Here is an 18,759-nt window from a genome sequence, read left to right as displayed (position 1 = left end):
TGTATAGGGAGAGGAATTACCAGTAGAAAGAGGGAGGTGCTCATGCCGCTCTACAGAGCACTAGTGAGACCTCATTTGGAGTATTGTGCTCAGTACTGGAGACCATATCTCCAGAAGGATATTGATACTTTGGAGAGAGTTCAGAGAAGAGCTACTAAACTAGTACATGGATTGCAGGATAAAAAACTTACCAGGAAAGATTAAAGGACCTTAACATGTATAGCTTGGAAGAAAGACGAGACAGAGGGGATATGATAGAAACTTTTAAATACATAAAGGGAATCAACAAGGTAAAAGAGGAGAGAATATTTAAAAGAAGACAAACTGCTACAAGAGGACATCGTTTTAAATTAGAGGCGCAAAGGTTTAAAAGTAATATCAGGAAGTATTACTTTACTGAGAGTGTAGTGGATGCATAAAATAGCCTTCCTGCAGAAGTGGTAGCTGCAAATACAGTAAAGGAGTTTAAGCCAGGGCTGTGGAGTCGGAGTCGGAGTCAATTTTGGGTACCTGGAGTCGGAGTCGGCAAAAAATGAACCGACTCAGACTAAATTTAAATTGGAATAAAAAAAATAAAAAAGCAAGTTTAAATGTCCGAATTCATAAACAGTTATAATTAATGACTTCTCTACTGTAAGAATAAAGGCCAATGCATGCAGTGCCTCACGTAACCGCAAAACAAACGCGTTCAGTGATGTGAAGAAGCATGCTTTTCATATGCTTCACTATATGGCACGCAATGCACAATTAGGAGTGGCAATACATATACTTTCCATTGTGTTGTGTTCTGATGTTACAGGGAACACAATGCCCATGGTTTACCGAGCCTCTCACTGATAAGGGATTAAGTAAATATGTGTTTTGCAGGACTAGAGACACTTGTATAAGTGAAGGGAATGGAGGGTCAATAGTTCAAGACTGAAGCTGTAAACCATGGATGTCAAACTCATGGCCCTCCAGATGTTGCAAAACTACAACTCCCATCATTCCCTGATAGCTGTAGTATGCCCAGGCATGATGGGAGTTGTAGTTTTGCAACAGCTGGAGGGCCACGAGTTTGACATCCCTGCTGTAAACCATTGGAAAAACTGCTGTCATTCAGCTAAGGCTATAAAACGTGTAAACTCAGAATGTTATCTTAAACTTTAAACATGACTATGGGATTCTTCTAGGGAAATCATGTTTTAAAATAAATGTCCCTTCTTGGATCCTCCCACTGCCCTGTCTTCAGCAGAAGATCAGCACACAAAGGAGAAGGCAGCAGCTTCTGCCCAACTACCTCTCTGTGCTAGAAGAGCTTAGAAGAACTTCTTTCTTTCCTTCATGGAATGTATAAAATACATTCGCATATTAAATACAGAGGAGTCGGAGTCGGAAGTACAAAAAACTGAGGAGTCGGAGCATTTATCTACCGACTCCACAGCCCTGGTTTAAGCATGCATGGGATAGGCATAACGCCATCCTTCATATAAGATAGGGCCAGGGGCTATCCATAGTATTCAGTATATTGGGCAGACTAGATGGGCCAAATGGTTCTTATCTGCCGACACATTCTATGTTTCTATATGTGTAATTTTTTTAGTAAATAAATTCTATTAAGCCATTCACAATGTCATGCTCTTCCAGAGGTTTTTGTAAGATTATTGGGCAGTTTATCTGCCTACAACCGGGATGTCCAAACTGAGGCCCTCCAGCTGTTGCAAAACTACAACTCCCAGCATGCCATAATAGCTGTAAGCTATCCAGGCATGCTGGCAGTTGTAGTTTTGCAACAGCTGAAGGGCCGCAGTTTGGACATGCCTGGCCTACAAGATATCACAGATGCTTGGTTTACTTTTGCAGTTCTCAAAACTGAATTGGACTCAGCAGAGATCACATGCCTCTTCTTCACAGCAAAAATGAAAAAGACCTTAATCCTAACTTCTACAAACCTATGAATGCAGAATCAACCTAAATCAAACTAATATGAAAAGTTATTCTAAAAATCTTCATCTACTTGCATATTATAAGTTATACCAGCAAGAATTAGTCTTTATATAGAAAACTGATTTAAATCAAGCCTTACCGACTAGCGATTTAAATCAAATCCATCCTGCTCAGAGCATCGCTCCATGCCTCAGATAGGGCACAGAAGTGGCGGTATAAATCAGGCACTGTTATTTTAGGGTGGACTTTGGTATAAACTAACAGACTACTAGAATAAAGCAGACCCCTGCCCGCTCTCATAACTCTGACATTGCATAAACCTCCTCCCTGCAATTTATCCTTCCTCTCAGTGAAGTGGAACAAGTTAGTATTTCCCAGGGTGCACACCACACAATGGGCTCGCAGGACCCCCGCCGACTCCAGCTTCCTACTAGCAGGGACAGCAATAAAGCTGTTATCAGACCTCTCATTCAGTTCTGGATGCCATGCTGAGATTTTTATTGCATAAACTGTACAAAGATAAATTTTATCACAATGACCGGAGTCCAAAAAAAACCTCTGGGGATCAGCCTGTTCATAGTTACTGTAACCTGGTAGAACAATAACGTGGTTCACCCCAGCCCTGTACAGCCTCCTCTAGTACGATGGGGGCCCACGTAGCCAGGAGTCCACCAGGCTGTAGTCTGGCACACTGAATGGCACACAACGCACCAGATAGTCAGTCTCTCTCTCCCCCCCCCCCCCCATGTGTAGAAGCAGCTACACCAAACATATCCTGTATGTACTGCGCATTACACAGGGGTCCGTGCAGATCCCACTGCCATTCCCTACGCGCCCATTCTCACAAGCGGCTTACAAAATTCAGACAAAACCTGTGATCTCAGGAGCCATGTGCAATAACATATAATGACGTTACCAATCTACTCCAGAGATCTCACATTACTTTTCTTCTAAATATATACCAACACAACCATGGAGCAATCTGTTATTCATAGCCACGTGGTCAGCAAAGACACTAGATACACAAAAAAAAAAAAAAGAATAGGATCGGGGGCTGAATTGGAGAATTTTTCTAATAAACTTTCATTCACTTGAATGGGAGCTGAGCTGCAGTACCCGGCTCTGCCACTATACAGTGTATGGAGCAGTCCGCTTCCAGCTCCACGCGCTGTATAGTTTTTGGCACCACGACTGCCCAAAACAGCAAGACCACCACCGATCTGTTATTGATGACCTACTCTGGATTATAGGTCATTAATATCTGTAGCCTGGACAGCTTCTTTAAGGCCCAGAGAACGACACATGGAATCCCTCAGGTTCTACATTACAGGCACTATTTGTGTACCAAACTAATAAGAATATGGCTTAAATGAGTGTTTATGAGTTGTCAGGAGCTTAAAGATTCGGGCTCCACATTTAGCCATCAGAGCTGCCCCTGACTGATCCAGTGCGAGGCACAGAGCAATAATCTAGTAAAAGCTGGAGATGAAAAACTTGCAAAATTTAATAAAGAAATTGAAACAATTTTTTTTTCAATAAAAAATGAGTAAAATGCAAGGCTAAAAAAAAAAGCACCCAAAAGGTGTTGTGAATAGAGCTTACGTTCTTCTGGTCCAGGAGGGACAAAACATCCGATAACCCCTGGCCGTCATGCACAGCAAGTCATGAAATCTCCGATCTGAGAAGGATTTCACTTGGAATTTACAGTGTGAGCGGTGGTCTCAATCTGGAGCTATGAGCGGGTACATGCCTTTGCCCTGAAGGACCTCCATATCCACCTCCAGCATCCCATGAAAGATTGCACTGTGCCATCTGCAATCACCTGGCACGGCCACCGATCAGCTGTCAGAACCGCACTGATCAGATACTGATGACCTATCCTCAGGATTTTACTTCTGGAAAAGCTCTTTAAAGCGACACTGGACCTTGTAAAAACTTTTGAAGTTATAGTGACCTATCAATTATTCACTGGTGAGGGTCCAAGCACTGCGACCCCTCTGATTATTAAGGAGTTAGAGGCGCTCAGTTAACCATTGAGGCTCCAGCTGGCTATACAGACAGGCTCTACATAGCAGTACTCGGCTCTGGTTTATAGTGGTGGGCCATAAACGGACCACCTTCCTCTGAGATCTTGATGAGACGGCCCCTATAAATGAGTCACACATGGAAAGAGAATCTGTTTTTGGAACATATTTTAGAGGTTACTCTCTGAAACCTGAATGGAGATGAAAGGAACCACTGTCCATTCCTAGGAGATTTACTATTGTTTAAAGACACTTCCTTCGGCTCTTTGGATTTGTTACTGGGGTCTTATCTCCCACCCCACAACTTTTCCTGCTACAAGCATGAAGGAACTGCTGACCAGGCAGGGAAGAGCAGAACAAATACAGGAACAACTGACCTAGCGCTGGTTAGTTGGAAATAAAGTACAGCTAGTACTGAGACAACCAGCTGCCAAAGTCATCACCGTGTGCGTGTAGGGAGGGGCGCTGCTCCCGATTCTCCACCGCAGGGTGTCCGCGCTGGAACAGCACCATGGTAGAACTCTAAGGAGGGCCTGTCACCAGGAAATGGTTATAGAGCAGGAGGAGCGGAGCAGACTGATATATCGTCTGTGGGAAACATAGCCAAGATGGATCTGTCTTGAACACCATTGAAAGTCAATGGAGGACGGATCCGTTTTCTATTGTACCAGATTGGGTCAGAACGGATCAGTTTGGCTCAGTTTCATCAGACGGACACCAAAACGCAGCTTGCAGTCACAAAGCGGAAGGCTGCCGGATCGGAAGACACCCTGAACAGATCTCTTTCATTCAGAAAGCATGAGGACTAAACGGAAAAGTTTATTTTTTTCCGGTTTTGAGATCCTCTGCCGGATCTCAATACCGGAAAACAACGACGCAAGTGTGAAAGTAGTCAATCAGCTCTATGGCCTCTTCACCTCACGATCAGAGTCATAGAGGTCAGACCCCCACGATTATAAAGGGACACCATATCTGAGATAAGCCACGACTCTACAAGCTGGGAAAACCCCAGTGGGAATTCCTGCACAGCACATGCTGGGAGTAGTGATGCACGGGTCATACAGTCCCTGAAAGGGGAATAAATCAGCAGATTCCGCCTTACACCAGCCGGCGGGACATCAGCCTGTTTGGATTACAAACACCTTTGTTTATTTTGCCAAAGCAAAGAGAAAGACGCATATTTCTTATAGCACTGACGTAGGGGCGGGGGGGAATGCAAGGGGCAGTCGGGCTTCCTCCATACATCCAGGCTCGGACATCAGGACTACCCTGTTCCACCAGAAAGCAGGTCTATGACTGCAAATAGGGATACTAGGATAAGAGTGGCGTCCTGCAGAAGACGGTACACAAGAGGAGGGGGTCCAATCTGCATTGTAGGATCCTGGGGGAAGCCATGGACATACTCGCCTTACACCTTGCATGGCAATGAAACAACTATTAGGCCCCATTCACACAACTGTATTTTTGTGGATCAGATGTGACCCCATTCATTTCAATGGGACTGCAAAAGATGCAGACAGCACACCATGCGCTGCCTGTATCCGTATGTCCGTTTTGCGGACAAGAAACAGACACTTCTAAGAGGGCGGTCTACAAAACGGCCAGAATCAGTGCTTTGTGGATCTGCAATTTGCAGAGAGCATAAGAGATACGGTCGTGTGAATGAGGCCTTACAGGATACGAGTCAGGATGGTTGGGCGTGCACGTGCGGTTTACATAAAAGCACATCATGTGAAATGCCTCGTGACATGGCAGCGCCTGGTACAGCTATCCGAGGCATGCTAGGGTGGAGAATTCTCAGATGGAAAGAAACCCCCGGTGACTGAATAGCGGTTCTTATATCTTGGCGTTAGTCCCACAATGCCAGGCATTCCTCCTCTCCCTCTACATACTGAGGAATGTGTTACACCCCCCGGGGTCCTGCATACTCTACTACCCTCCAAAAGGGAAACAGTTACATTGGAGAGGACGTCCGATAGGAACGTGGACAATGGCCACTATGTACCATATATCTATATGCCGCAGCTTAATCTGACCATAGACGTGCAATTCCTGTCTGATATGTACAGCGACTGGGCGGCATAACATCTATATATGGCGGGGGCGGCATTATTAAAATGAAGATGTCACTTCCCCCTAGTACTTTTTCTTCATACACTGTGAATTTTAGGATGAAAATTTAGGATAAATTCATTTCGCTAACCAAATAACAACATGTGATCTTAAAGAGGTTTTCTCAGACTTCAATACTGATGATAGGTCACAGTATCTGATTGGTGGGGGTCCGACACCGGGGACCCCTGCCGATCAGCTGTTTGAGAAGGCAGCAGCGCTCAGCTTTTCCTAGGCCAAGTGACGACCTGTTCATTGATCACATGGCCTAGGTGCAGCGCAGCCCCTTACAAGTCAATATGGCTATGCTGCAATACCAATCACAGCCGCTATACGATATATGGCGCTTGGCGAGCAGGGAGAAGGCGACATCGCTCACAGGAGTGCTGGTGCCTTCTCAAACAGCTGATCAGGGAGGAGCCGGGTATCGGACCCAAGGATAGGTTATCAGTATTTATAGGGTTAGTCCAGCTGTTAATATTGATGACCTGTCATCAGGATAGGTCCAACATCTGATCGCCAGGGGTCTGACATCCAGCGGCCTGCCGATCAGCTGTATGAAGAGGAGGTGGCGTCCCATGCGAGCGCTGCTTCCTCTTCATCACAGTGCACTTTGTCTCGGAAGTCCAGTGTAAAGACGAGTACTTGCTTCGTTCAAGTGAATGGGGCGTCTGCTTATCATTACACTACAGCACCGCTCAACAGGAGACTAGGTGTAGTGTGAAGACCATGGAGCGCCGCCTCCCCGTCACACAGCTGATCAGCAGGGGTGTTGGGTGCCAAGAACTATGGATGCGTGCTGCCACTGTGGTTTAAACCGAAAAAAATTCAGGAAAACAGCTGTTTGACCGACAAACCCTGTGACCATTACCGCTGACCGAGCAGTTTTGGCAAGTAGCTGGTTCCTGCTAAAATCATGCAACCACTTATCAATCCATTTATAAGCTGCAGCGGCCAAATCAGTGCAGCCCCACGTGGCCCTACCCCATCTCTATTTACTGTGCACTTGAATGCACTTGAGTCAATACAGATAGGGAACGGGAGCAGCCATTTACAGAGCCGCCCTTTGCAGGGATTACTGACCGGCTGTAAAGGAAAGACATCTGCCTTGTCACTACAAGAACATTTTCACCCATAGGAAACCACCTATAATTTTATTCGCCCCATAAGACACATTTTCCCACTCCCCCCCCTCCCTCCCGTGTGTTTATGCGGCGAATACTAATGAGCGCTTCCATTATGGAAGTGTAATTAGTACCGGAGGCCCGGGAAGCGACGAAGGCTTTGTACTCACCGCTTCCTGGTCCTCAGCTGTGAAGGCTACGCACAACATGACTGCGCTCTGTGATCTCATGCTGTGCGCAGCCTTCACAGCACAGCCAAAAGACAGAGCGCGCTGGAGGAGAGGAGTGGCGGCGTCCAGGAGCAGGAGAGGCAAGTGCTTTATTTATTTTATTACACATGAGGTGCTGGGGGCAACATGAGAGGCAATGGGGGACGATATGAGGTCTGATTGGGGTTCATTCACATGAGTTGTTGGAATCTTATTAACATTGGCGGTCTGATGGGGCTGTTAGCTGAGGTCTGATCTGAGGTGCAATTGAAATATTTTTTTCTTATTGTCCTCCTCTAAAACCTAGATGCGTCTTATGGGCCGCTGCGTCTTATAGGGTGAAAAATACGGTATTTTAGCTGCTGACGTTACATGTTCTCCTGCACTTACCTCTACTGATACGCTGCTTCTCCCCAGACAGAATGCCAGGAGTATCTATGATGCTGATGCTCTCCAGGACGGGGTTAGGTAGCTGAGCGCACATGAACCTAGGAGCAAGAAAATAACCTATTAGTTCTAATTCCTTCATTTATAACATTCACTCATCAAAAAACATGTGAAAAGGGCTGTCCAATGGAAAAATTATTTATATTTTTTTAAGATACAAGGCAGAGAGGGTAAAAAGTCTTCCTCAGCCAATGACTGGCGGAGCGGGCATCACTTGCCATTTCCTGCATGTCCAGCCAGGACCAGAGCAGACAGTAAGCACTGGAGTGCCAAGGAATCTGTGAGGTGAGTAATGCATTTTTCACCCCATTATAGCTCTCACTGTAAATTAAATGAGGATTAAAATCTAAATTATTTTATCCCATGGAAAACCCCAATAACCTATACATCCTATTTGGTGGTCAGAATGGCAGAGCATGATGAAATGCCTGTTGTAGGTATCCCAGTGAATGGAACCCCCCCTCTCGAATAACAGGGTGTGAACTTATACTAGTATCAATTTCGGTGCCAAATTCTTACTTCTTGCGGCCTGCCAAGAACATAGACATAAGACGAAAACTACCCAAAAAACCTAGGCACCAATTAAAAACATGTAGGCCCCTTGGTTACCGGGGACGGCTGGCCCCTACGTGCAGGCAGCTATACCACTTTTCACCTGTTAGGCCCTGCACTTGTCCAGTTTAGCAGCAGATGTAAATTGCACACGGGTAACACATACATGCTTCCTACAGCGTTCCTGCGCTGCCGCACAGGGGTTGGCACCGCGCCCCACTAGTGAATCACACATACTTTACCAGGGTGGGAGCTGCTAATAGACAAAATCCATCTAGGGGTGAAGTTAAGTGCAGCAGAATACAAAGCAATAAAAAGGAAGTGAAGTTTCTAAAACCGCAGTGAACAGTACAGACTGCGTGTTACAGGGTATGGGGGCATTCTCCTATGTGACAGGTCCCGGACACACGCCAGGACATCGCGGGCCCCCACTGCTAGAAGGAAGGGGCTCTGGCATTTCAAAAGGTGCATGTGCCCCCAAAATGCATTAAAAACAATCAAAACTTGATTGACCAAGCATGCAAGTTTTTAGGGGAGACCACAGAGTGACCTCTGGGTCATATCCGTGACATAAAACCAGTCACTTTATAACATCTTAAATTTGGGCTCCTTCCGCCCTACGGTCACGTGACTACAGGCACAGGGATGCGGCATGATTGTCTGTAGATCATGTGACCTTCACCGACGGCCCCATTAGCGGCCATTCACACGGCATCTAGCGCAGTCAGAATTTGGCGCGCATTCTGCGCCAAAGCCTGTTGGCAGCTGCATGGTTTCCACCTCCGATATCATAGGGAGACAGCCCTGCTGTTCACTTGACCACCCCAAGAAAGGACATGTCCTTTCTTTGCGCAGTTGCGGCTATAAAGCGCGGCCTCCTAATAAAATGGGAGATTCCACCAGTTCTTTGTTTTTTTTGGTGCAGCATCCACGCCAGATTTCCCAGGCTCCTGCTCTCAATAAGTCACTTGCTGAGCTTGGCACGCTCCGTCTAAAGGGGGCAGGTCAATCAGTGAAGGAGGTCACAGGACGGGCAGGCTGAACGTCATGCCGCATGAATGGACCTTGGATTGTCACCGTCACGTGCGGGTCTGACAGGGGGGCTGGAGCCCAAAGTTAAAACATTATTAGTAAGTGACTGGTTTTATGAATTTTTTCAATTTTATATAGTTTTGAATCCCTGCATACCTCATGGGCTCACAGTTCTACGCCGTAAGAGCGGACAGGCTCTGAGCGGTACCACATACCGGTGCACCCAGTGTGAGTGCACTAAGGCGAGGCATGGCACAGCAAGCTGGAGTGACACTAATCTTTAAATGATTCATGTTACCCAGGTTTTATTGCAGGCCATTACAAAATACTGTATCTGTGAGGGAGAGAATCGCCGGGGCATTCCCAAAAGGGTGACTCATTCAGAAAAAATCCAATTGTGCTGGAGATTCCCAAAAACAACTGCAGAGATTTTCCCTGGTGAAAGCCAGTGGGGATGCATTTACATGAGAGGCTGGATCGTGCGGTCAGAAAACCACTGCGAATGGCGGCAGTTATGTGATGCGGTTTTTAGGAAACACATGTCTCCCCTGTTAAAAACCAAGCGACTAAACATATCGCAAAATTCCAACTGGCGGGATAGAAAGGCGTGAGGTTTGGAATCTGCAGAGAAAAACGTGTCATGTAACTGCACCCAGGGGATGTTCAGACGGTATAAATACACCTCGGAAAGTCTAGCGTGTACTTCCTATGGAATCCGTGGCTCACCCTGTTAGTTCTGCTGGGGTGCGCCATTTGCATGCCGCAGATTTCGCCCTCTTCAATGGAGCTAATCCATTACAAACACTGCACCAAGGTGGCGTGCCAGATGTCCCCAAATTAATCTGTGCCACAGGTGTCTCTAAAAAAAAATTACTGGGAGGTGGAATTCAAGTGAAGTTTGGTGCAGAATACACTCCACAATCCATGCAGAAAATGGCGGTGTGAACAGATTCTACAGACCTTCCTACAGAGCAGTCTATGTGACGTTAGATATCACACTGCGCAACTCCCAATGTTGGATTCAGATCTGTGGTTCTGGTGTTGAAGAGTCACCATTCCCAAAAGCTCTAGTCATTAACCTGGAAGTAAACGGACCTGAAAGGGATTTGGACAGTCCATTATGTTATAGGAGTACTTCAGGGCGAGCTCCGCTGGAATCCGTGGGGGGAACTCATTTCCATGCAGCATTAGCATACAAATCAATGGCCGTCAGTGTAATTGATGGACGGGCCAGGTCCTCTAGAAATGGAGATGCTCTTGGTAGCTGCTCTGCCCTGGATGACGTTCCTGATATGGGACTCCCATCTATAAACTCATGGGTATTTTAATATTGGCTCATAGCTGGTGTAGATCTCATTTTTCTGACACATCGACTTCCAGAAAATGCCCCAAGAGGCCTATGCCTCCTAAAAAAAAATTGTTGCATCTTGCCCCAATGGATTTTTCACCATGAAACACTAACCCTAGTGAATCTGCCCTCGCGTTTCCCTGGCATCGCAGTTCTTCAGACAATGTGCTGACGACAAGACACAAGTGGTTTGCACGCTGTGCCATCAGAGCCTGAAGCGAGGCATTAATGTTCTAAACCTGAGCACCACCTGCATGACCAGGCACCTAAATGAAAAGCACGAGCTGCAGTGGAGTACACACCTCAAAAACCACGAAAGATCTCGGGCTCCTCCTGGTCCCTCTTCTGCTGCAGAAGAGGAAGTACCCCCCTACCCACCTGCGATCCCTGGCCCTGAATGCCAGCATTTCAAAATCCCTGGCCTTTAAAATGCTGTCAGTCTGGTGGAGACAGGGACTTTTCAAAAAGTTATGGCAGTGGCTGTCCCACAGTACGTGGTTCCCAGCTGCCACTTTTCCAGGCGAGCCATCCCTGCACAACCAAGTGGCAGACAAAATCAGGTGTGCACTGCGCAACGCAATATGTGGCAAGGTCCACATAACCACCGATACGTGGACCAGTAAGCACGGTCAGGGACATTATATCTCCCTAACAGCAGTGGGTAAATGCAGTGGTGGCTGGGCCTGAGGCGGATAGCGCAGGAGATGTGGACAGGCATGGAACAACAGACCGATGAGTGGTTGGTGCCACTGAGCCTCAAGCTAAATTTGGTGGTGCAGAGATTCCTGAAAAATTACCCCGATATTTCAGAGCTGCTGCAGAAAGTGCGGGCCGTCTGTGCGCGCTTTCAGCGTTCTCACCCTGCTGCTGCACGCCTGTCTGTGCTGCAGCGTAACTTAGGTCTTCCCGCTCACCGCCTCATATGTGACATACCCACAAGGTGGAACTCCACCTTGCACATGCTGGCCAGACTGTGTGAGCAGCAGCAGGCGATAGCGGAATTTCAGCTGCAGCACGCACGGGTGAGTCGCTCTGTGGAACAGCACCACTTCACCACTAGCAAGCAGGCCTCCATGCGAGACGTGTGTGCCGTGTTGCACAAGTACTCCACCAACTTGGCCAGTGCCTGAGCTTGCCCTTTACGCCTTGGAGGTGCTGGCCTGCCCTGCGGCCAGTGTATTGTCTGAACGTGTGTTTAGCACGGCAGGGGGCGCCATCACAGACAAGCGCAGCCGCCTGTCCACAGCCGATGTGGACAAGCTCGCGTTCATTAAAATGAACCAGGCATGGATCCCACAGGACTTGTCCGTACCTTGTGCTGAGTAGACATGTATACCGGCACTAACCAGCCATTGTTATACTGCAGCGCACTTTTTCTTTGTGTTCTCTTTTCCATTTCCCAATGTTTTGGGGTCTTCCCAAATGTATAAAAAAAAAATAAAAAATGAAGGAAAACAAACAAAACAAAAAAATAAAAAATAAAACACTGTCTTGGCCATCTCCCCCTCCTCCACTGCCGCTTCCACAACCTCCTACTCCACCTTTGACCTCCGCCTCCTAGTTCAAGTTTATTATTTTTTTCTATTCTATGTTATGTTAAGACATTTCCCTTTCCACATTTGTTTGCAGGGCAATTGTCCTGCTCTTACCCCCATTTTGCAGCCCTCTATCCCTTAGTATGACTATTTTACCAAAGTTCGGGTCCCTATTGACTTCAATGGGGTTTAAGTTTGGCCAAACCTGAACATCCATAGGTCCACTCATCTCTACTGATGGTATATCTTCAGGAATCCTGACAGATCTCGATACGCTTGTGTGACGGCGGCCATATGCTGTGCCAGTCTGTCCCCAAGATTCACATGGAGGGTGCGATTTTCAATGTATTTATGTCAGAAAGCTGGCGTCACCAAACTGTGACATTGCGATACCAAGCAAAGCCACTATACAATGTAAGGTGCTGTGCCTGGGAAGCAGCGGTAGGGCTGCAAGGAATACTCAACTAATTCAAGTAATTCAGCAGCATTATACTCACGTGCGCCGTGGCTGCCGGGCGCTCCTTCTTCTGTCTGTGCGGCGTATTGCTAATGCTTATAGCTCACGTGCGCCGTGGCTGCCGGGCGCTCCTTCTTCTGTCTGTGCGGCGTATTGCTAATGCTTATAGCTCACGTGCGCCGTGGCTGCCGGGCGCTCCTTCTTCTGTCTGTGCGGCGCATTGCTAATGCCTTTAGCATTAGCAATGCGCCGCACAGACCTATGAGAAGAAGGAGCGCCCGGCGGCCACAGAGCACGTGAGCTATAAGCATTAGCAATGCGCCGCACAGACAGAAGAAGGAGCGCCCGGCAGCCACGGCGCACGCAAGTATAATGCTGCTCACTGACATACCATGGCAGCCAGGACTTCAGTAGCGTCCTGGCTGCCATGGTAACCGATCGGAGCCCCAGCATTACACTGCTGGGACTCCGATCGTAACTGCCGCTCCGTGGTCATATCGCAGTCCGGCGATATAGGCGATATGCACAAAATCCATATTGTGGCACAAATTTATATCACATATTGCCTATACCGCCCACCCCTAGCTGATGGCACCGGGGGGGAACTGATGCACTTAGGCTGATCACACAGGGGGGAAACGAAGGGTGCTGGGGACTGATGGTAGGGGGTCTGATGAGTTTTTATAAAGGAAAACAGTCTATTAATTTTTTCTTATTAGATTGCTCGATTAATCTTGAGATAATCAATAAAATACTCGATTTCTAAAATAATCGTTTACCGCAGCCCTAGGCTCTAGCCCTATAGAAGGTACCATCAGATGGCACTGGTACCCACATAAAAGGACGATGGTGATAGGCTCTTAAAGGTGTTGTCCACAATTTTGCAAGTGATGGCCTATCCACGAGTTAAATCCTGGACAATTCCTTTAACCACCGATTAGAGCTTGCCACCACTGTAATCCACAGTAGTCATTAATATGATCTCCAGAGATGGACTCTCCAGGACGTTCTGAAGGAAGGAGTAGAGCGGTCCCTTTGTTTAAGGAATTCACGTAATTTAAAGGGGTCATCCAACAACAAGTATGACTGCACTCTCCATCTCCATTATTCCTGTAGACTTTGAATGGAGAGGCAGGGTGCCTGCGTGACCACCACTCCACTGAAACAATCCCACAGAGAAGGCCATGGGACGCCCATTCTAGTGATCAGTGACTTGTGGAGAGATGATGAATATCTGTCATGGGAAAGCCCCTTTAAGGCCTCTTTCACACGTCCGTGACAACACCCATGACTATGTCCATCGAGGCTTCACGATTGGTCCATGGGTCTGTTTTATGCCCTCCGTGTGTTCTCTGTACGCCACGGACACTGCTAGACTGAAAATTAATTTCCAGAGAATATTCTATTAACAAGCCACGAAAACCACAGAACGAGCAGGGGCTGCCTCCACACTGTGTCCATGGTTTTCACAAACCCCTCAGACTAAAAAGTGTGTGAGTGATCCGTAATCACAGCCCAAAATTGGGCATGCTTCCATCCTGTCACCAGACACAATGTGCGTGAAAAACCACTCGTGTGAATGCACACATTAAAGTCAATGGATAGGTGTGCGCCCCGTGGAGACCACAGACAGCACACGTATGTAATTCACCGATGTGTGAAAGAGGCCCAAGTAGGATAAAAATAAGAGCCACAATGGACTCTATTCAAGTCGCTGCGATAGAAAACACCGAACTGCGATACTAACTTTCCCAAATGAGAACTTGGCATCAATGACTGGTGTCTTAAGACATAGGACTACCGGACAGGCGGCAACGGAGGCAAAAGGGTGGCATGGTGGTCAGCACTGTGAATCAGACCAAGGACAACATGTTCTGCCCGTCTGTATCTGGGTTTCTTCCCACACTCCAAAGACATACTGATAGGGAACTTACATTGTGAGCCCCATTGGGGAGAGCTTAAAGGGGTTTTCCCATCTCAGACAATGGGACCATATCGCTAGGATATGCCCCCACTGACTGATAGGTGCTCCGAGAATGGATCCCTGAAGGTTGTACATGTGCAGCCGCTCTCCATTCATCTCTATGGGGCCGCTTTCTCAGCCATTTCTGTCGGCCCCATAGAAATGAATGGGAGCGGTGTCCGTGCAAGTGCAGCGTGCTTGGGGGTGGCCAGACCTGAGGTCCTCCGGCCACCACCTCCCCTTCTCTGTTCACGGTGTAGGTCCCAGAGGTGGGACCGCACCTATCAGACAATAGGGGCATATCCTAGCGATAGGGAACTGTGAGTCCCATTGGGGACAGCTTAAAGGTTTTTTTCCATCTCAGACAATGGGGGCATATCCTAGTAGCCATATGCCCATTGTCTCAGATGGGAACATCCCTTTAATGCTGAGGTCTGTAAAGTGCTGCGGCATATAGTAGCGCTATATAAGGCTACTTTCACACTTGCGGCAGGACGGATCCGACAGGCTGTTCACCATGTCGGATCCGTCCTGCGGCTATTTCGCTGTGCCCGTGGACCACCGCTCCATCCCCATTGACTATAATGGGTGGGGACGGGGGCGGAGCTCCGGCGCAGCACGGCGGTGTACGGAGAAAGCCGCTGGACTAAAATTACTGCATGTCAGGCGGTTCCGTCCTGCCGCAAGTGTGAAACTAGCCTTAGTGTATAAAATACATAAAAAATATCCTACACAAAGGCTGATGATTTGTCACAAACCAACACAAAAACAGACTAGAGGTCCACGTCCCGCTATACTACAAGGTCACACGTGAGCGGAGTCCACCCTATACAAACGGATCCGCTCTGAACAAATGCGTTTGTGCAGATCCATGACGGATCCGCACCAAACACAAGTGTGAAAGTCGCCTTATTACGTCACGTGTGGCGGTCGCTGGGCGGACACTTGAGGACCACTGAATGAGGTCATATGTATGGGTCATGACCTCTCCCTGACTTTGGTGCTCCTGGCGCTGAGACTTGTAGTCCTCCAGCTCTACTAACGCTGGCGAGTCGTGCACCATTCACACTTACCGGTTGAGGAAAGCGTTCCCGAAGGCGCTGAGCTTTCTGAAGGGCTTCTTGGGGTCCATGACGAGCGCGTTCCCGGGCACGACCCCCTCCACCGGGCCGTGCATGACGGCGATGAAGGAGTCGGTGGTGGGCTCCGGGCCGATCCGCATGCCGGGGAAGTCCTGCTCCATGAGGTGGCGGATGAAGGTGGTCTTGCCCGTGCTGTACTGGCCCACCAGCAGCACCATGGGCTTGTTATGGAAGTCGGCATCCTCCAGCGCCGGGGAGTGGAAGTCGTGGAAGCGGTACGTCTCCTCCAGGGGCAGCAGCTTCTGGTTGTACAGCTGGCGGAGCCCGTCGGCGACCGTCTGGAAGAGCTGGGGTTCGTTCTTCCTACGGCCGTCTTTGCTGACCCAGCTGAACATGGCGGCGGCGGTGACCGGAGCTGCTGTAACGGAGCCGGCGCGAGCTCCTGCGGCTCAGGGCTGGGATGCTGCCTGGGTCGCGCTGGGCGTGGCGTGCGGGGGCGTGGCCTGAGCACAGCCGCTGCTCGGTAACCGTCCGGTCAGGTCAGCCTCTGGGCGGCTTATGGTCAGTCACTGGTGCGGTGACCGTGAGACCCTCTAGCGGCTCTGCCAGGGCTCCATGGGGAGTAGCAGTAGTCGTCCTCCACCCCGGTGACGTCACACGCTCTGATGACGTCAGCCCGAGCATCCCCGCGCTCTTGCCAAATATTTGATTCAGGATGACACGTGTGAGAAGGGAGAAGTGCTGGGCGTGGAGCGTGACTGCACAGGAAATGTGTGTGTGGAGCAGCTGGGACCAGTCACAGTCCATGGGAGCCTGATGGTGGGATGTGTGCCCATCCCTGGACCCTGGTTATTGGGGGGCGCGGCCATGGGAATGTAAGCAATGTGTAAATGGGCATTCCTCTCTGGTCCATCATTCTCTATGGGCATTCCTCTCTGGTCCATCATTCTCTATGGGCATTCCTCTCTGGTCCATCATTCTCTATGGGCATTCCTCTCTGGTCCATCATTCTCTATGGGCATTCCACTCTGGTCCATCATTCTCTATGGGCATTCCACTCTGGTCCACTATTCTCTATGGGCAGTCCACTATTCTCTATGGGCATTCCTCTCTGGTCCATCATTCTCTATCGGCATTCCACTCTGGTCCATCATTCTCTATGGGCATTCCTCTCTGGTCCATCATTCTCTATGGGCATTCCTCTCTGGTCCATCATTCTCTATGGGCATTCCTCTCTGGTCCATCATTCTCTATGGGCATTCCACTCTGGTCCATCATTCTCTATGGGCATTCCTCTCTGGTCCATCATTCTCTATGGGCATTCCTCTCTGGTCCATCATTCTCTATGGGCATTCCACTCTGGTCCACTATTCTCTATGGGCATTCCTCTCTGGTCCACTATTCTCTATGGGCATTCCTCTCTGGTCCACCATTCTCTATGGGCATTCCTCTCTGGTCCATCATTCTCTATGGGCATTCCTCTCTGGTCCATCATTCTCTATGGGCATTCCACTCTGGTCCACTATTCTCTATGGGCAGTCCACTATTCTCTATGGGCATTCCTCTCTGGTCCACTATTCTCTATGGGCATTCCTCTCTGGTCCATCATTCTCTATGGGCATTCCACTCTGGTCCACTATTCTCTATGGGCATTCCACTCTGGTCCATCATTCTCTATGGGCATTCCTCTCTGGTCCATCATTCTCTATGGGCATTCCACTCTGGTCCACTATTCTCTATGGGCATTCCTCTCTGGTCCACTATTCTCTATGGGCATTCCACTCTGGTCCACTATTCTCTATGGGCATTCCACTCTGGTCCATCATTTTTCTATGGGCATTCCACTCTGGTCCATCATTCTCTATGGGCATTTCACTCTGGTCCATCATTCTCTATGGGCATTCCACTCTGGTCCATTATTCTCTATGGGCATTCCACTCTGGTCCATCATTCTCTATGGACATTCCACTCTGGTCCATTATTCTCTATGGGCATTCCACTCTGGTCCACTATTCTCTATGGGCATTCCACTCTGGTCCACTATTCTCTATGGGCATTCCACTCTGGTCCACTATTCTCTATGGGCATTCCACTCTGGTCCATCATTCTCTATGGGCATTCCACTCTGGTCCACTATTCTCTATGGGCATTCCACTCTGGTCCACTATTCTCTATGGGCATTCCACTCTGGTCCACTATTCTCTATGGGCATTCCACTCTGGTCCATCATTCTCTATGGGCATTCCACTCTGGTCCATCATTCTCTATGGGCATTCCTCTCTGGTCCATCATTCTCTATGGGCATTCCTCTCTGGTCCATCATTCTCTATGGGCATTCATCTCTGGTCCACTATTCTCTATGGGCATTCCACTCTGGTCCACTATTCTCTATGGGCATTCCACTCTGGTCCATTATTCTCTATGGGCATTCCACTCTGGTCCATTATTCTCTATGGGCATTCCACTCTGGTCCATTATTCTCTATGGGCATTCCACTCTGGTCCATTATTCTCTATGGGCATTCCACTCTGGTCCATCATTCTCTATGGGCATTCCACTCTGGTCCATCATTCTCTATGGGCATTCCACTTTCCTGTTAAAGTCTATGGGCATTCCATTCTGTCATTCCTTTTAGTAGGTCCCCCCATTAGGCAGTATTATCTCTGTAATATGGTGTTATAGCACAGAGCTGAAGGTACTACATGTGCCGCCATACGGCTCTGTCCATGACACCCAGTTCTATGATGACTACAGAGCGTTCACGTTAAAGGGGTTGTCGGAGATTTTCATATCAGGAGACTGAGGCACTCTATCCGATCAGTGGGGTCTGACGCCCGGTACCCCTGCCTATCAGCTGTTTGGTGCTTCCTAGGCCAGAGATATCACATTTACAACCCGTTAAAGGGGTTTTCCAAGCCCTAAAATGCCTCCCCATACGCCTGGGACCC

General features: G+C 48.4%; 1 protein-coding gene across 1 annotated transcript in view; it reads right to left on the bottom strand.

The window, feature by feature from the left end:
- The window catches only part of EHD1 (EH domain containing 1), a 38,727-nt gene extending 22,207 nt beyond the window's left edge, over positions 1 to 16,520 (bottom strand). Inside the window, exons 1-2 of the mRNA XM_044269841.1 lie at positions 15,803 to 16,520; positions 7,786 to 7,883 (exon numbers count right to left, since the gene is read on the bottom strand). Of these exons, the coding sequence (XP_044125776.1) occupies positions 7,786 to 7,883; positions 15,803 to 16,206 (502 nt within the window). The 5' untranslated portion in view covers positions 16,207 to 16,520. The remainder of the gene's footprint in view (positions 1 to 7,785; positions 7,884 to 15,802) is intronic.
- Between the last annotated feature and the right edge of the window lie 2,239 nt (positions 16,521 to 18,759).

Source organism: Bufo gargarizans, chromosome 10 (assembly GCF_014858855.1).
Source record: "Bufo gargarizans isolate SCDJY-AF-19 chromosome 10, ASM1485885v1, whole genome shotgun sequence".
Classification (NCBI taxonomy): Eukaryota; Metazoa; Chordata; class Amphibia; order Anura; family Bufonidae; genus Bufo; species Bufo gargarizans.
Note: the sequence above shows the minus strand (reverse complement) of the source record. Positions and strands in the feature narration are given on the sequence as shown.